General features: G+C 39.3%; 1 protein-coding gene across 4 annotated transcripts in view; it reads right to left on the bottom strand.

Moving 5' to 3' along the window:
* Window positions 1-18,955, bottom strand: part of TANC2 (tetratricopeptide repeat, ankyrin repeat and coiled-coil containing 2) — a 354,826-nt gene that overhangs the window by 73,806 nt on the left and 262,065 nt on the right. For all 4 annotated transcript variants that reach the window (XM_082602709.1, XM_082602710.1, XM_082602711.1 and 1 more), the window contains 2 exons: window positions 15,759-16,040; window positions 10,909-11,042 (listed from right to left, as the gene is read on the bottom strand). In XM_082602709.1, coding sequence (XP_082458835.1) covers window positions 10,909-11,042; window positions 15,759-16,040 — 416 coding nt within the window. The remainder of the gene's footprint in view (window positions 1-10,908; window positions 11,043-15,758; window positions 16,041-18,955) is intronic.

Raw genomic sequence — 18,955 nt, 5'->3', positions numbered from 1 at the left:
GACACTGGTTCAAGACCTGGTCTGCGAAGATCCCACGTGCTGGGGAGCAACTAAGCTCGTGCACCACAACTACTGAACCTGTGCTCTAGAGCCCACGAACCACAACTACTGAGCCCGTGTGCCACAACTACTGAAGCCCATGTGCCTAGAGCCCGTTCTCCGCAACAAGAGAAGCCACCACAGGGAGAAGCCCGTGCTCCACACCGAAGGGTAGCCCCAGCTCACCACAACTAGAGAAAGCCCATGCACAGCAACAAAGACCCAACACAGCCAAAAATAAATAAATAGGTAAATACATAAATTAAAACAAAACAAAAACCCAAATGCTGGAAATGTCACTTTTTAAAAAACACCTGAAATTGTTCTCACTAAGCATTAAGAAAATTGAACAGTACAGGAAATGTTACAACACATGTAAAGCTGAGGATAGGAATTTCTTGTGAGTGAAGCAATGATGTCTGAGCACAGTGTGTAACTGGCAATGAGGAGGTGTACTTAGAAATCTCCACTCCTTTCTGTAGACAGATTGATTACAGCTTTATTACCGACCTTAAGCACAACATAAGGAACCCAAAGAGAAAACTTGGCAGCAATCCATCTGTGCTCTCAATGAACAGTGAATGTCAATGGTTATGCCCACAAGGACACAAATCTCCACTTTATAAAAAGCAAACAGCAAACCTCTGAATCAATATGAACTTCCATCGTATTTTACCTCAATTGATTTCATATGTCCAGGCAAACCACAGCTGAGCAAATCAGCTGTAACTTACCCTTTACCTAAAGTAACGGGATAGAAGTTTGAAGATAAAATTTCTGAAATTTAGGAAGACGGTTCTTTTATTGATTTCATTAAAAACCATCTGCGCTCTTGGCTGTATGAGGTTTTATCTAACAAAAAGATCATTGCTAAAGTTGCCCCTTCTGTGGCTGCCTTTCTTTCTTTTAATTAAAAAAATTTTTAGGCATTCTAAATATAAAATCTCGATTCCTCTGAAGAATTCAGGCAGAAAGACCATTCAACATCTTCATGAAATTTGTAGTTCAACTCAGAACTGATCATCTACTAGACACTTCAAAGCAGCTACATAGTATGTAAATGTACACACAATCTGTCAAAAACACTTGGTACTTCCCCTTAAATTGTCTATTGACATTATTTACAACTTTTCCTACATATACAAATAGGAATGCAGTTTTTTCCTGCATTCTCTCATTGTACTAGTGTTCAGTGATGGATAATAGATCACTCCCTTCAGCTCTGAGGAAGTCATCACAGCCACCCATACTCAGTCACTATTATTACAACTTCTTGGAAATGGTTCAGAATTAGTCCACCCTCAATAAATCAGCAGGTAAAACCTTTCTGCTTGGTGAACTCTTGTCTCTCACAGTGACTTGTTGAAATTTCATTTTCAGCTATGTTTTTCTTATGTTATTAATTTTTTTCCATCTCACATTTTCCTTATGTTAAATCTCTATATTTTTTATTAAAACAATTCTATCCAGAATATATCTAATATGACCAAAACTGTAGTAATTCTTTGAAGAGGACAGTGAGTAACTTTTAGATTACTGCTGTGAGGGAAGAAAAAAAGGCCAGGTTTGTAGACTATACAGACCAAAAAAAAAAAAAAAAAGACTGGAGGTCAGTATCACCTTGGGTATAAAAAGGTTTTGATTTAAAGCTATACACAAGAAATGATACAACTAAGCAAAATCCTCATCAAAGGCCTTAATCAAATGATTGAATGGCAGCAAACCTGTCAGGCTTGTGTTAAAAGTCCCAGGCCTTCACTCTTTAAAGATTCTTTTCTACTTCAAATGAATAATCTGTGACAGGATTAAGCTAATCTCACATAAAGAAAAGGCAGCTTTGAATATCTGGAACTCATTTGGACATAAAAATTTAATTTACATCATGACTGGCATTTGCATTACTTAAATTCTAATGTTGTCATTGACCTTCCTTCAGGTCTGCTCTCATATTCTTATTCCCTGTCTCCTTCTCATCACTTCTTGAATGCTCTGCCCTCACCACCACCTGATTGATTTCTTTTTTTTCTTTTTTTTTTTCTGCGGTATGCAGGCCTCTCACTGTTGTGGCCTCTCCTGTTGAGGAGCACAGGCTCTGGACACGCAGGCTCAGTGGCCATGGCTCACGGGCCCAGCCGCTCCGCGGCATGTGGTATCTTCCTGGACGGGGGCACGAACCCGTGTCCCCTGCATCGGCAGGCGGACTCTCAACCACTGCTCCACCAGGGAAGCCCTCCTGATTGATTTCTGACTCAGCGCATCCCTTCCAACACTTCGGGTTACTTTGGCTTTTCGTGTTTCTAGGGACCTGAAGGCTCAGTGTCAAAAACTACTTTCTCTGCCTTTTCTCCTGTCCCTCAACCTGACTCTAATCCCCATCCTGGGACTGGAAGCTAAGAATAGCTCCAGACTTGGGTTCGGCCTCAGTAATTTTCCAGCTTGGAGCTCTAACTTTTTTTTTGTCAGTAGGACTTTTATTTATTTTTTAAACCTTTTTATTTTGAGCTAATTTTAGACTTAAATGTTGCAAAAAGATGTGAGTTTCCATATATCCCTTACCCAGCTTCCCTTAACATTTTATATAACCATAGCATAATTATCAAAACCAGGAAATAACACTGGCACAACACTATTAACTAAAGGCAGTATTCGAATTTTGTCAGTTTTCCACAAATGACCTTTTTCTGTTCCAGCATTCTATCCAGGACCCTGTGTTACATTTAGCTGTCATTTCTCCTTAGACTCCTGTAGCCTGTAAGAACTCCTCAGTCTTTGTCTTTCATGACCTTGACACTTTTGAAGAGTCCTGATCTGTTATTTTGTTGAATATCAGTCAACGTGGGTTCGTCTAACGTTTTCCTCACATTCCAACTGAGACTTTTTCACAAGAATACCACAAAAACAAAACAAAACAAAAAAGCAGATCAATAAAAGGGCTTCCCTGGTGGCACAGTGGTTGAGAGTCCGCCTGCCAATGCAAGGGACACGGGTTCGTGCCCTGGTCTGGGAAGATCCCACATGCCGCGGAGCGGCTGGGCCCGTGAGCCATGGCCGCTGAGCCTGTGCGTCCGGAGCCTGTGCTCCACAACGGGAGAGGCCACAGCAGTGAGAGGCCCGCGTACCGCAAAAAAAAAAAAAAAAAAAAAAAGAATACCACAAAAACAATGTTGTGTCACTCTCAGTGGATCATGTAATGGGGTTCATGATGTTGACATGTCTTGTTACTGGTGATGCTGACCTTGATCACCTGGCTAAGATAAAGGTTTCTTCTACGTTTCTCTACTGTAAAGTTACTGTCTTACCCTTTGTAGTTAATAAATATCTTGGGGGAGACACTCTGAGAGAATGCAAATCCTGTCTCTCCACAAATTTTTGCCCACTACTTTTAGTATCCATCGGTGGATGTTGTCTGCAATGTTATTATTATTGTGACGTTGTACAACACGGTGACTATAGTTAACAATACTATGTTGTATAGTTGAAAGTGGCTAAGAGAGTAGATCTTAAAAGTTCTCATCACAAGAAAAAATTCTGTAACTACGGGAGCTGATGGGTATTAACTAAACTTAGTGTGGTAATTGTTTCACAATATACACACATATCAAATCATTATGCTGTACATCTTTAACTAATACAATGCTATATGTCAATTCTATCTCAATAAAACTGGGGGAAAAGCACTATGAGAGATAAAATATAAGATGTTGGTACAACATATCTAAGTAACTTAGGAGAGCCAGAGAAGTCTTCTTGAAAGTAAAACTTAAGCTGAGATCTAAAGGATGAGGTGGAGTGAACGCACAGGAGTGCCCCAGGCAGAGGAAAGCAATACGTGCAAAGGCCCTCAGGCAAGACACAGCTTTACACTTTCAGGAAATCAGTTTTAGTGTGGCTACAGTGGAAGTGAGCTGGGAGTAGTAGGAGATAAGACAGAGCAGAGGTTTTCATATGGGGTGGCTCTGATCCCCACGGGACACTTGGCAACGTCTGGAGACAGCTTTGGTTATCACAACCGGGGGTGGGAGGATGCTACTGGATAGTGGGTAGAGGCCAAGGACACTCCTACACATACTACAATAAACAGGACGGCCCCAAACAAAGAATCATCTGGCCCAAAATGTCAATGGTGCTGAGGCTGAGAAAACCTGAGCTAGATATAAAAGGTAAAAGCCCTTTATGCTAATACATGTGATGTTTCAAGAAGGGAGTGTGGATTCCATTTAAGGGCAAGGAGGAGCGCCATTGACAGGTTTTATGTAGCAAGAACAAAAATATGTTTTAGAAAGATTACTCAGGCTTCAGTATAGAGAACAGACTACAATTTAGTCACTCATTTAACACATATTTCTGTGCAAGGCATTGTGCTAGGAGCTGGGGTTAGAGTGGTGAACAATAATTTAAATACTGACCATTCTGGTGGAGGAGACAGATAAAAAAATACAAGATTGACAAAGGAATAAATAAGGTTGTTTCCCATATTCAGTATCCTGAATGTGTAGATGCAATCTGGGTCTCACTATAAAATTTCAGTGTTAATTTTTAGAGGAAAAACGCCCTAGACACATTTTATAAAACATCATCTATAGGTTACTTGTTTAGTTCTGATCACATTTCTCCTAAAATGTAAATCTTTAAAAAAATACCCAACTGGAACACAAACCAAGTCTTATACTTCACTGTTGTCATTTTTTGTTTTTCTCTCTCCATGTGTGTATGTATGGCTTAAGTCTTTGTATTATGCTCAACACACACGTGTGAACTGCTGAAATGATCACTTCTTTGGCTGATAGCTTTAACAGTAGCAGCAACAATCTCAGGAACCATATCACTTGACATCCTCCTGATTTAGTACAGAACTAGTCTCTTGGCAAGGATGACATTTCAGTTTTCTTTCTTTCATAGATTTCCTTCGGTGAAAAAAACCTTTGCTTTTTGTGTCACTGTGACACTTCTTAAAATTAGCTGGCTTCTCTAATTAGCTTATTTCAGATATATTAGCTTCTTAATCTAAGGACTAACCTAGTGACAACTTACCTAATGTGACAAGAGCTTCTAGTTGCATAAAAACTTTTTTTAAAGACTTTTTTTGGGATGTGGACTGTTTTTAAAGTCTTTATTGAATTTGTTACAATATTGCTTCTGTTTCATATTTTGGTTTTTTGGCCTCAAGGTGTGTGGGATCTTAGCTCCTCAACCAGGGAAGCTAAGCTAAGCGAACCCGCACCCCCTGCATTGGAAGGTGAAGTCTTGACCACTGGACCACCAGGGAAGTCCTGCATAAAAACTTTTTGAAGAAGAATTTTAGGTCAGCAAAATTTCTGAAAGGTGTCCCTTCATTATGACTTCCTTACTTTAAAGCCACATTCAATTATCGATAGATTTTCCAAAAGAACACTAAACAAAATCCTTCCTGTCACACTACAGAGGCAGCACAGTGGTTAAAAGCATGGACCCTGGAGCCTGCCTGCCTCAGTTTAAATCTGGTTTCAAGTCACATACTAGTTATCTCAGCAAGTTGTGTAACCTCAGAGTCTCTGTTTATCTGTAAAATGGGGAGAAGAAGAAGACTCACTTCATTGGGGTGAATACTGGCTCTGTATCCTAGCTCTGCCATTTACTAACAGTAAGACCCTGGGAAAATTAACTATCACTGAAGCACAGTTTCCTCATCTGTAAAATGGGGATGATAATGACCACCTCACAGGCTTAAAAATGAAGAAGTGAAATAACAAATATAAGGTAAAAAGTACTAAGCTCAACACACATTAAGCCCTCAGTAAATGGAAGTCAGCCTCTCCTTGTCTGGAGAATTCTGCATGTATGATCACTTGGTGGCAACAGACCGAAAGCCTGGAAAATCTATGGTTGTTATAAAGTCACACACCCAGGAAAGGCCCTGCATGAGATCTTTGCACCGCTCTACTGTGATTATACTTCAGAACATGTAAGATTAACTGGGAATACATTTAGGAGATGTACACCTAGCAAAACCTGTTACTTCAAGTGGGAAGTGTTTCTTCAATAAATAAAATTGCTCTAAAGTTGTGACAAGAACTCTTCAATGTTCTCAATTATGAAGAAGCATAAGAAGCAGCAGGCATACTACGAAATACCAATGATAATTAATGATATACAAGCACCAACACTAAGAACTCTGGCTAGCAAATCAAGAAGTTTTTCAAGGATACTTTTAATTCTCATATATTAGCTTACTTTATCAAAATACTAACTGGTTTGAAAAAATAATTTCTGCTTACCAGTTTGTTACAGATGAGAAGCAAGATTGTTGGGTTCTGCTCTACGCTTCTACAGCACAAACTTACACCTGAACTGCGACCTGTGGCACAATTACTGGGATAATATTCAATTTTAATCTAAGGGGCCATTTGTTTTAGATTTGTTTTGTTTAGTGTAAACTTCACTATATCCCATCTCTAGGTGCGAACAGATGTATTTATATTTTGCTTAAGGAAGAAATAAGGGTGAAATTTTAAATATGTTCCTTGAGTAAGTGTAAATAATCACTAATTTCTCACTTATAATATTTAACATTTTCCAAATATTGAACTAAATATCAATTTTAATCTAAAGGGCCATTTCTTATATAATGTTTAATATAAATTAAAAAATATCCCATTTCTAGGTACAAAAGACATTTATTTATATCTTGCTTAAGGAAGGTATAACCATGGAATTTAAAATGTGATCACTTTTCAAGTAAGTATAGTCACTAATTACCTACTAAAAATAAATAACATTTTCCAAATATTGAACATAAACATCTTGGGACTTTTTCTCTTGATGAGAGAGAGGCTAAGAAGTGACAACATGGGGAGACTTCCTTTTTAGCACTCATCACCATCTGACATATTACATATTTGTTAATTGGCCTTTTCCCACCACAAAAATGTGGGCTACATAACAGCAGGGATTGTGCCTGTCTTGTTCACTGCTTTAACTTCAGTCTTGTGTTATAGGCATTCCAAGCATATATTCTAAATGAATAAATAAATGACTGTGATGATGAAAGCTCTTCAGCATTTGTGTATTTTTCTTTTTTTTTTAGCATTTGTATATTTCTAAGATGACAGTTATTCTGATTGTTCTAAAGAAGAGGCAGGAGTCAGCTTACATGGAATATTTGGAAAAGTAAAACAAAGATGTCTTTTTTTCTTTTTTTTTGGCTCCACTGGGTCTTTGTTGCTGTGCACGGGCTTTCTTTAGCTGCAGCGAGTGGGGGCTACTCTTCGTTGTGGTGCACGGGCTTCTCATTGCGGTGGCTTCTCTTGTTGCAGAGCATGGGCTCTAGGTGTGTGGGCTTCAGCAGTTGCGGCACGCAGGCCCTAGAGTGTGCAGGTTTCAGTAGTTGCGGTGTGTGGGCTCAGTAGTTGTGGTGTGCTGGCTCTAAGGCACGTGGGCTTCAGTAGTTGTGGTGCGCAGGCTCAGTAGTTGTGGCTTGCAGGCTCTAGAGCAGAGGCTCAGTAGTTGTGGCACACGGGCTTAGTTGCTCTGCGGCGTGTGGGATCTTCCTGGACCAGGGATCGAATCCGTGTGCCCTGCACTGGCAGGCGGATTCTTAACCACTGCGCCACCAGGGAAGTCCCCCAGAGATGTCTTTTAAAGTTGCACTGAGTTAGCAATGAATATAAGGGAAATCTCAGACTGTTTTCAGAAGCCCATTTATAAATGGATGTGTACCAATAAGTGGGGACAATTGAAAATGTATTTGGGGGAAACATGCTGTTTCTGGCTGTAAGCTGGACAGGATTTCTATGAGGAAATTAGAACCTTATGACATTGAAGGTAGCTCCCTGTTCCTCATTACTAATTAACCATGCCAAGAGATTTCTTTAAATACTGGAGACAGGCATTCTGCACTCTATACTTCTCCTTAAAATCCTCAAAAATAAGGAGAATAAGAAACAGAAATGCAAACCCCATTGATTAGGAATATCTATCTCTAATCTTAGATTATAATATATAAAGATGGAAAGTGGATGTAGGATTAAATAACCTAAGAGACAGAAGAATGTGAAACAAATGCCTGCTGGGGTTAACAACAAGAATGAGCCAAATCATCTGTCAAACCTCAGAAAAGCACAGGAGTTAGAAGCACCAGGTACTATGGAAGATGGGGGTGAGGAAGGAAGTTGCAAACACAGAAATTATTTGAAGTTTATATAAAGAGCAGTTAGATTCCCAGATATCCATCCCTATCCTGCCCAGCCAGGTGACAACCTTCCCCAAAACCCACAGGAAAGAGAAATTAAAATCACTAGAGAAACTAAACCAGAGAATCTAGGCTTAGGAACACCAGACACAGAGTAGGTGAGGATCAGGTGCAGGACTGAAAACAAGGGGCTTAGGTAAAAGGCTGCAACCTAAATGATGAAATTCCGCCACCTTCTCCTACTAGCTCCAGAACATTGGCGACCAGGTTATACACCCTCCAGGAAATTGGCAGATTCTTTGCAAGAAAAGATGAACAGTGCAAGGAAAAAACGTATGGACACTGACTTTTGGGTTTTCCCATAAAGGCTGGTGGGTCATCTTAATGCTCTATAGTTACGCTCTCCATATATACAAGCTTCCATCAGTTTTTCGGTGCCTAACTATTAAGGAAGAGATAAGAGAACATGCTGCATCTATAAAACAAAAACAGTATGCTATAAAAAAGAGGGGAACAGGGACTTCCCTGGTGGTCCAGTGGTTAAGACTCTGTGCTTCCAATGCAGGGGGCTTGGGTTCAATCCCTGGTCAGGGAACTAAGATCCCACATGCCATGCAGTGCTGCCAAAAACTAAAATTAAAAAAAAAAAAATCTCAGCTTCCCCGGTGGCACAGTGGTTAAGAATCCACTTGCCAATGCAGGGGACATGGGTTCAATCCCTGGTCTGGGAAGATCCCACATGCCGAGGAGCAACTAAGCCCGTGTGCCACAACTACTGAGCTTGTGCTCCAGAGCCCGTGAACCACAACTACTGAGTCTGCACGCCACAACTACTGAAACCCGTGCGCCTACAGCCCATGTTCCGCAACAAGAGAAGCCACCACAGTGAGGAGCCCATGTACCGCAATGAAGAGTAGCCCCTGCTTGCTGCAACTAGAGAAAGCCTGCGTGCCGCAATGAAGACCCAATGCAGGCAAAAAAAAAAAAAAAAAAAAAAAATCTCAATTAAAAAAAAAAAAAAAGGGAACAACTGGGGGAAAAAAAGACCTATTGGAAATTAAAACTATGATAGCCAAAAATTTTTTTGTGAAAGGATTGAAAGGTAATGTTGAGGAAATCTCCTAAAAGTGGATAAAACAAATAGGAAAACAGAAATATAGGAAACAGAAAAGTTAAGAAGAGTAACAATATAGGAAATCTAATTTTTGACTAAAAGGAGTTGTAGAAGGAGAGAACAGAGGAAGTGGTGGTGAGAAAAATTTCAATAAATACTACAAAAGCATTTCCCTGAATCAAAAAATATCTCCAGGGCTCACTAGATACCAACAGAATATGAAAAAAAGACCCAAGAACAGTGGTGATAAAAAGACGATTCTAAAAGCTTCTGGAGAGAAAAAAGGTATATATAAAGAATTAAGAATAAGAATAGCACCATATTATTTAATAGCAATACTGGAAGTTCAAGATGGATGCCTTCAAAATTCTGAGGGAAAATAATTTTTAACCTAGAATTATGTCAAACAAAGAGTAATGTATGAGAATGGAATAAAGATGCTTTTAGGAACATTAAGTCTCAAAAAACTTACCTCCTATGCATTCTTTCTTAGGAAGCTACCAGAGGACGTGCTCCGTCAAAATAAGGAATACAATCAAGAAAGACAATGACATGGGATCAAACACAAAAGGGAAGTTAACAGGAATTTCCAGGATAACAAGTAGGTGGTAAGACTTGAGAGCATCCTAGGTCCAGATTAGCTCGATGGAGAGCTCTAGGATTTCCAGGGGGGGAAAAATGGAACTGATGTGGAAAACTGTATTGAGAGGCATTTTACAAAGCGTTAAGGCTTATGGAATGACAGCCACAGTTTTGAAGAAAAATAAGCAAATTTTACAATGAGGCATTTCATAACCCAGGAAAAACAAAGCTGCTCAAGAAGAAAATGTTATCCTTGGTTCCACAGTGAACCATATTTGTGTAGTATTAATACTGAAAATACTGTAACATGGATTCAGACTAAAATCATGATATAACTGTACTGAGATGGTAGAGGGAGGAAGGAAGGTGAAAGAGCTAACATTCTCAACATCCATAATAAGAAGCAATAGATAATGTACAAAACTGATCAAAAAAGTTAAAGCAGTGTATGAATGTTATTTAGAAACATGGAGGTAAAGATCAGAGAAGCATCTCCAAATGTTGAAAGTAGCTGCCTTTGGGGAGAGGGTGGGCTCAGGAGAGGAAAAGAATTTCTGGTTTTTATTATAAGTCTTTGAACATTATTTGATTTCCTAAACTATGTATATATGTTACTTTGATAAAAATAGAAAATTAAAATGCAAACATATAAAGAAGTTATGGATAGTGTGGTATAGCAGGAAGAGTTTTGAGCTAGGAATGAAAATACAAAGCTATTGATTACTTATACTGTGATCTTGGGTAAATCATACAACTTCTTTGAGTCTCAATTTATCTATTCATTGTGGGACTTTGGTTATTTCTAAGGGCCTTTCCAACAATAAGGTTCTGATTCCATAATAATGAAGTATTTTTCTAGGAACAGCAAAGAGAGAGAAACTTTTCTCCATGTTCTCATGGTCCACCTGTACATACTTTTGTTCACTTTGCCAGGGGTCTCCCTATCATTGCCCCCTTGATGTTAAAATGGAACTAGCATGCCTGCAACCTGAGAATCCTATTGTACCTGCGAGGCTAGTCTTCGCATGGCCTCCTCCTGCCGCCTCCGCATTTCTGGAGTTCCTGGGCAGCTTCCACTGGTGATGGATGAGTGGGCTGAAGGTGGCTGTGTGAGTGGCAGCTCTCTGTTGGCATCCACATCTGTATTAAAAAGATGAGATGTTTGCATTAGATAATCATAAAACTCTAAAGAAAGACTGGTTAAATCCCATTTGTTCTTTGATCCAGCAATTCTACTCCTAGGGGTATGTACCCAAGAGAATTAAAAACATATGTCCACGCAAAAACCTGTACATAAATGTTCAAAGAAGCAAGATTCATAATAGCCCCAAACTGGAAAGGACCCAAATGTCCATCAACTGATGAATGGATAAAAGGTGGTACAGCCTCACAACGGAACATTACTCAACAATAAAAAGAAATGAAATACCAATATATGTTACAACATGTATAACCCTTGAAATGTTACACTCACTCAAAGGAGCCAGTTACAAAAGACCATATAGTATACGATTCTATTTATTTGAAATGCCCAGAATACGGAAGTCCATAGGGACAAAAAGCAGATTAGTGGTTACCTAGGGGTAAAGATAGGGATTTAGGGGGGAAATGAAGACTGACTGCTAATGGGCATGGGATTTCTTTTAGGGGGGAATGAAAAAGTTCTAAGATTATGGTGATTGCTGCACAACTCAGTGACTACAGTAAAAAGCAGTGAATTGAACCATTTAAATGGGTGAGTTATACGGTACATGAATTGTAGCTTAATAAAGCTGTTTTTAAAAAAATTCCATTCGTTCATGTTATTTAGGTAACATCTTAACTACTACTAGAAATTATAGACTCTATTTATAAATACAGACCATATTTTAAAAATGGGTACAAAATTAGTAGACTGTTATTTGATGGTCAATAGCTACTGAAAAGGAGAAGAAATGGGGGAAAATAGTTCTCATTTAACTCCCTACCAGTAGGACTTAATTGAGACTTCTTCCATCCAACTGGCAAAGTAAATTCCCTGGCCAGTGCAGAGAGTTCTGAATAAACTGTAGGAGGGTAGGTGTGGGAGACGGCTGTGAAAAAGACTGAAGAAATGTGCACAGTAAAGTTCAGTGACTGTCACTGTCACTGTATCATGCCTGTTGTTCACTCCCTCTGTCCGCCCCATTCCCCCTTATCTGGTTTTGTGGGTAATCAGTGTCTGAGTACCTTCTGTCTTCTAGCTGTTCCCTTTTGGAGAGGCCCTCCTTTTTGTCTGGGTGTCTTTACTTTCTGCTTGGTACTCAGAGGACAGTAGAAATAAAAGTTAATAGGGAGGAGAAGTCAGTGTGCACAGCAAACTGGCAACACAGACTTCTGGAATGAGCAGAGTGGGGAGGGTAGGGGTTACTCACTGAACAGCTATTTGGGGGCATGGCAGCTGTTGGCAAATGTCAAATCCAAACGGTAACTACACTGAGACTTTCAGTGATAGGAAAATACAGTCTTATAATTAGACCGAACTTCCCTAAGTACTGTACTGAGTACACTTGTAGTTAATGTAATAATGCCTGGATTACACAACAGGTCCATTTTCACAAAATGTTTCTGTTCTCTGTACGTATGTGTTGGGGGGTGGGTGGTGACGGTGGTGGTAGAGATTGATGGGGGTGTCAGGTTTGGGACGGGGTGTAGGTGGACAGCAGGATGACAGGCCAGTGCCTGCCTTGACAGCTTCTCTGTGCCTTCTCAGGGAAATGACAAGGAGGGGGCGGCTGGGGGCTGGGTGTCTGTGGGGGAAGGACAGAGCCGGGCAATGCAGTGCTGCAGACTAGACTGCTCACGTCTTCCAGAGCAGCGCTGCTCAGCGTGGAGGAGTGAGGGACAGAAGAAAGAATGACACAGGATGCAGAAACGGAAGTGGGGAGCTCCAATAATCCTCACCTATTTTCATTACTACTACAGCTGCATCACTGACTTAGGGTTGGGAAGGCCAGTGGGATCCCAAATACCTATCAAAGCTGAATGTAAATTAAACTGTAAAAAATTAAGCCAACTCTCTCTCGATAAGACATCATTCTTATTCACTAATGAAAAAGTTCTGCTACTGCCAGTGACATTTCCAGTGCCGGCTCATAGAGTAACAGGTCAATGTGGAAAAACAGCTTGCTCTTTATCAACCACTTCTTCTTCTTTTTTTTTTTTCTCAAAGAAATATCTTTAAATTGGTTAAGATATATTCAGTTCATATTTGTTTATAGAAATAACAGAAATATAAAATAGAAACATACAGATCATTGATTTTTTTTTAAAAAGTAACATTTTTGAGTCCTAATATTTGAAAAGCTTTAACCAAAACCTCGTGAGGATAATACAAGAAAGACAAAACATTTGTCCTCAAAACTAGAAAATTTAATGAGAGAGCCAGTTCTAAAACAAACTGAAGTTAGGTTTTATTATTAATCATTTGCATAACAGAAAATGAAAATTCTACAGATGTGTGTAGCTATTGGGGTAATTTCAAGAGTTGATTTTGTTGTTCAGAATTAATATTTAAATACCAGTAAATGACATCAACCACTTATTCTTGACCATTCTTAAGTGGTTCGGTTAAGATGGCAGAGGTGGAATGTAGTTTGGACATCAAAGCGGACAACAAAAATTATTACATCAAATTACGACAAGGCAATGCTGGCTCTGTGTAGTTCTGATAAATACATAACCACATACTAGATCCCCTTTAACACTGTTTCAAGTTTTCTAAGTTAACTATCAGGCCAAATCTATAGTCTTGACATGTGGACATTTATCACATGAATGGGGTATTTTTAGAGTTTCTCTGGAGGTAAAAGGCAACGGATGTTAGAGAATAACTTAATGAACTATCTTTAAAGGACCTCTGCTTTGGGGAGCACATGGGCTGTTTTCTATTAACTCCTGCTCTCCCAGGCTTAGAGGGGGCACTTCCAGGCACCTTTGCTTTCAGAGAAAGCAGCTCTTCTTGCCCTTGAGCTATGATTCTACCATCTGTTATCTGCAACAGTGGTTGATATATAGAGGAGTCAGAGAGACTATTACCTAGCTGGTTTTCCTTCTCAAATAGTTAACCTCTTGGATTACTCAGATAAGAAGTAGTCTGGCGTGATATTTAAGCTAAGCACTCTAACGAAAATACTGGAATAGGTCTGAAAAGTTACTTTCAACCATGCAGACATCTTAGAATCACAGAATTTTAGCACAGGAATGAATCTTAAAGATCACCTAATCCCACTGACTTATTTTACAGATGACAAAAACCGAGGTCTAAAGAATTAAAGTAAAATTCTCAAGGTTACAAAGTATAGTAAGTTTGAGCGCTTGACTCCCGTGACATTATGCCAATCTACCTCAGAAAAACTGCATCCAGAAACTAAGCATGATACTGCTCTTAAGACATGAATTCTTCCATACCAATTCTTACCATACCCTGGCAAATGGGACTCTTGATCCAACCAGTTTTCTTTCTAGACACTAGTTCTTCTACGTGTCAGATGTCCGTAAGTTTACCAGAGGCAATCTGCACACTTAACGACATGAAACAGGAATGAATTTCAACAGGAAGCCAGGATGCTTGGAGGGTGTTCAGTGAGTTCCTGTTGAGTCCCCACAGCACCGTGCTAGACTCTGTAACTACAATACTATGATCCCAAACAAACCATTTCTAGCGGTTGTTGTCTAGAAATCTGTGGTGAGCTGGATTATTGATTTGGACTAGCAGGGCAATAGTTTCTTTTTGTTCTCTTATAACTAGCAGAAGCCAGGTAGACTGGTTATAGGAAGAACCCCTATACATTTCTTTTTATCTCCTTTACTCAAGTGAGTTCCATCAATAAGGAGAGGGAGCACAGCAGAATGGATGACACTGGGCTCTGAAACCAGACTGCGTAGGCTCAAATTCTAGTTTCACTATTTACTGGCTATGAAACCTGGGAGGCTTACTTAACCTCTCTGAGCCTTAAACCACTTATCTGTGAAAGGAAGATAACAGGAACTACCTCTCTGAAAGAGATAAGAGGGTTGGATGAATTAATATTTGTTAAGCTCTTAGAGAGTGCCTGGTACTAAGGACCATATACGAATTTTAAAAACAAATAAACGGGATCCTGATGGCGATCATTAAGCTGCACCCTGCCTGTGATGAAAGAAGCATAAATATATATGAGATCTCAGCATCTTTTCACACAGAAGCAGGAGAAACCCTTCAAGGACACAGTGAAGTTCAAGCCCAAGCAGTGCAACACTGACATCGATCGCAAGGAAATGAAGGCCGCAAACAGACTGTGCCGGTGTGAACAAGAAGCCTGTACCCAGGCTGAGCAAAAGCTGACAGTGATGGATGCAAACAAGCTCTTACAGGCAATTGCTGTAGTCATTATCCAAAGGACAGACCAGCCAGCCAGTCAGGAGGGAAGAGGCGTACATTTATTCTGAGAGAAAGGTTTTTTCAGTCACTCTCAGGTGACCGTTGGATACGTGGGTTAAATGTCAACAGAGTATTACATTCTTTCCCTCAACTCTGAGTTAATGGTCCTCACATGCCAGTCAGGTTTTGCAGATCAGAAAATGAAAGGATACAAGACTTAATACAAAGATGCTGGAAAAAATTTCAGAGCAATGAAGCATGGAGTTCTTTATTTTTAAAAACAATTTTTTAGTGGGTTTTTTTTTTAAACATCTTTATTGGAGTATAATTGCTTTACAATGGTGTGTTAGTTTCTGCTTTATAACACAGTGAATCAGCTATACATTTACATATATCCCCATATCTCTTCCCTCTTGTGTCTCCCTCCCACCCTCCCCTATCCCACCGCATGGAGTTCTTTAAAAAGGGATACATACGTTTGGGGGAGGCATGTGGGCTGTCTGAGGCAATCTGTCTCATCCGTGTTCCATGGCAGCTGAGGGCCACCAGTCTGGAGACAATGGCGGTTTTGCCGAACCCAATGTTTCCCACGATCACTACTCCTTGGTTCACGCTGGCATTTGAACTTTGAAGTTGAGCATCTATTTCGTGGAAAACCCAATCCCGGCCAACAAACACTGACTCTGTAGTGATGCTGGGCACTTCAAAGAGCAGCGGCTTCAGGGAGATATCTGGAGGCCTATAAGGTGCAAAGCGAACTGGAAGGAACAATAAGAGAACACAGAACTTAGGCCAAACCATCAACATTGTGAGAAAAAAACAAAAAAAAAACAGTATGGTTTAGGAGACCACTGGGAGTTATAGTGTGATGGTATTCTGGGTTATTCAGAAAATAATAAAACTCTGAATTTTGGTTCTACACAGATAAGCAATGGCACGTGAGCTAGAGCTATTTGATACTGTAGCTGGCAGAACACAAACATAGTTAAAATAGTAATAATTTGCGTTACAGGCAGAAAGTCAGGGTGATATTCAAAATTATTAAGCAATGGAGATGGCCCAGGTACCAGCAATCAGGATGCCTGCAAAAGTAACAAAATGCAGGGTTCTTAAGGCCTCCTTCTATGCCTGGGGATAACCTTCAAAATGTTGGATTGTGGGGAGATGTAGGGTTGGAGTTTCTGGGGGAGAGGCCGGGGTGTGGCAGGGAATCCAGATGGCTTACAGCATCAGTCCTGTAGAAAGCAATGTAAAGAGAACTTATTTCTTTAAAAATACCAATAAAAACAGTAACTCCTTTAAGTTCACAATGGTAGTTTTTAAAAATCTAGTAAGTATATTAAGGGAAGCAAACACCTAAAAACTGTGATGGTTTAAAAGGTTTAAAAGGTTTTCAATATGTTAAGCAGTCAAGGAAGCAGAAACCAAATTTTCATTTAATGTCTCTGCACCTGTAATGCTTGTATTCATGCCAACCGAAAAAAAACACAAAAAACAATTTCTGGTTTACACACACGTCTTGGGGACAAATCCCTATTGCTTTTCTTGAGATTTTTTTCTGTGCTTATGTAGTTGTGAAATGTGCTAAGGGCCAACCAAGCATGAGCTCTACTTGCTCTCTAAAAACGCATAATAGATATAACCTGGTTTCAATGATCAACCTTCTAATTACATTGATGGTAAAAACAAGTCCTGCCTAACCTCCCTTATCTGAGTTAAATGCCTTCATAACTCTTTCTTTGTTTTTTTTTGGGCCACGCCGTGTGGCCTGTGGGATCTTAGTTCCCCGACCAGGGAACGAACCCGGGCCCGCAGCAGTGAAAGCCCGGAATCCTAACCACTGGACTACCAGGGAATTCCCTTCTTAACTGTTTCAAGAGTAGTTCTAGATGTATCATTTTTTTTCCATTTTATTATTTATTTTTTAAAAGTTCATTTTCTGTATCATCTACCTTACCATAGTACCTTGACACATAGTAGACGTTAAATAAATGCTTACTGAAAGAATTAATTAAAAACAAGGTATTACACTCTCACCCTATTTTATATTTTGATGAATAAAGTCCAGGGGTGGGAAGGGAATGAGGACAGGAGAAAGGGAAATCATAAAGGGGGAAATTAGATCTATTAATACTGCTTATATTACTCTAGAACAAACTTAAACCACTTCTACATCATAAATTGGGATCTAGAGATGGCAGCTTACTCGAAAAACACACACAAGCACACTTCATGTAAACACTCATTTAAAACTGTCTGAAAGCCATTAGAATGATAGCTGAGCATTTTCAAAAAGGTAACAATTCCAAAAGTAGTACAAAAATTAAAAATATAAAGCCAAACTCTAATAATAGAAGCAAATTGTTTCCTATGTAAGTTTTAAAATGTCCCAAATTTTCACTAAAAAAAAAAAAAAAAAAGGCTGTGGAGATACACCTACATGGTTACTTATAATTTCCTGATTCACATCTCTTTATCAAAATGTACTCTTTTAAAATACATAATTACTGAATTAAGTGAAAAATTAGACTTTAACTTGCTAAAAATATTCTTAATTCTAGTGTCTTAGCTAAATAGACTCTATTTTATTTTTCTTAAACATTATTTTATTGAGCCTCACATGCCATAAAATTCACCCTTTTAAAGCATACAATTTGGTGATTTTTAGTATATTCACAAAGCTGCAAACATCACTATTTAATTCCTGAACATTTTCATCATTGCCCCCCAAAAAACCACATACCCGTTAGCTGTCACTCTCTAGTCCCCATTTCCCCCAGCCCCTGGCAACCAGAGAATTTCTGTCTTTACAGATTTGCCTCGAGACAGTTCACATATATATTATCATATGATATGTGGCCTTTTGTGACTGGCTTCTTTCACTTAGCATGTTTTTGAGGTTCATCCATGTTGTAGCATGTATCACTACTTCATCCTTTTTATTGCTGAACAATATTCCATTATATGGATATATCACATTTTGTTTAGCCCATTTATCAGCTGAAAAAAATTTGGGTTGTTTCCACTCTTTGTCTATTATGAATCATGCTACCATGAACATTCACATACAAGTTTCTTTTCTTCTTCTTTTTTAAAATTAATGACTAATTTTTTTAAACATCTTTATTGGAGTATAAGTGCTTTACAATGGTGTGTTAGTTTCTGCTGTAAAACAAAGTGAATCAGCTATACATATACATATATCCCCATATCTCCTCCCTCTTGTGTCTCCCTCCCATCCTCCCTATCCCACCCCTCTAGGGGGTCACAGAGCACCAAGCTGATCTCCCTGTGCTATGTGGCTGCTTCCCACTAGCTATCTATTTTACGTTTGGTAGTGTGTATGTATCCATGCCACTCTCTCACTTCGTCCCAGCTTACCCTTCCCCCTCCCCATGTCCTCAAGTCCATTCTCTACGTCTGCGTCTTTATTCCTGCCTTGCCCCTAGGTTCTTCAGAACATTTTTTTTTTTAGATTCCATATATATGTGTTAGCATACGGTATTTGTTTTTCTCTTTTTGACTTACTTCACTCTATATGACAGGCTCTAGGTCCTTCCACCTCAGTACAAATAACTCAATTTCACTTCTTTTTATGGCTGAGTAATATTCCATTGTATACATGTGCCACATCTTCTTTATCCATTCATCTGTTGATGGACACTTAGGTTGC

This window comes from Mesoplodon mirus (assembly GCF_964341445.2).
Source record: "Mesoplodon mirus genome assembly, chromosome: 18".
NCBI lineage: Eukaryota > Metazoa > Chordata > Mammalia > Artiodactyla > Ziphiidae > Mesoplodon > Mesoplodon mirus.
The sequence above is the reverse complement of the archived record's forward strand: the minus strand, read 5'-3'. Positions and strand labels throughout refer to the sequence as shown.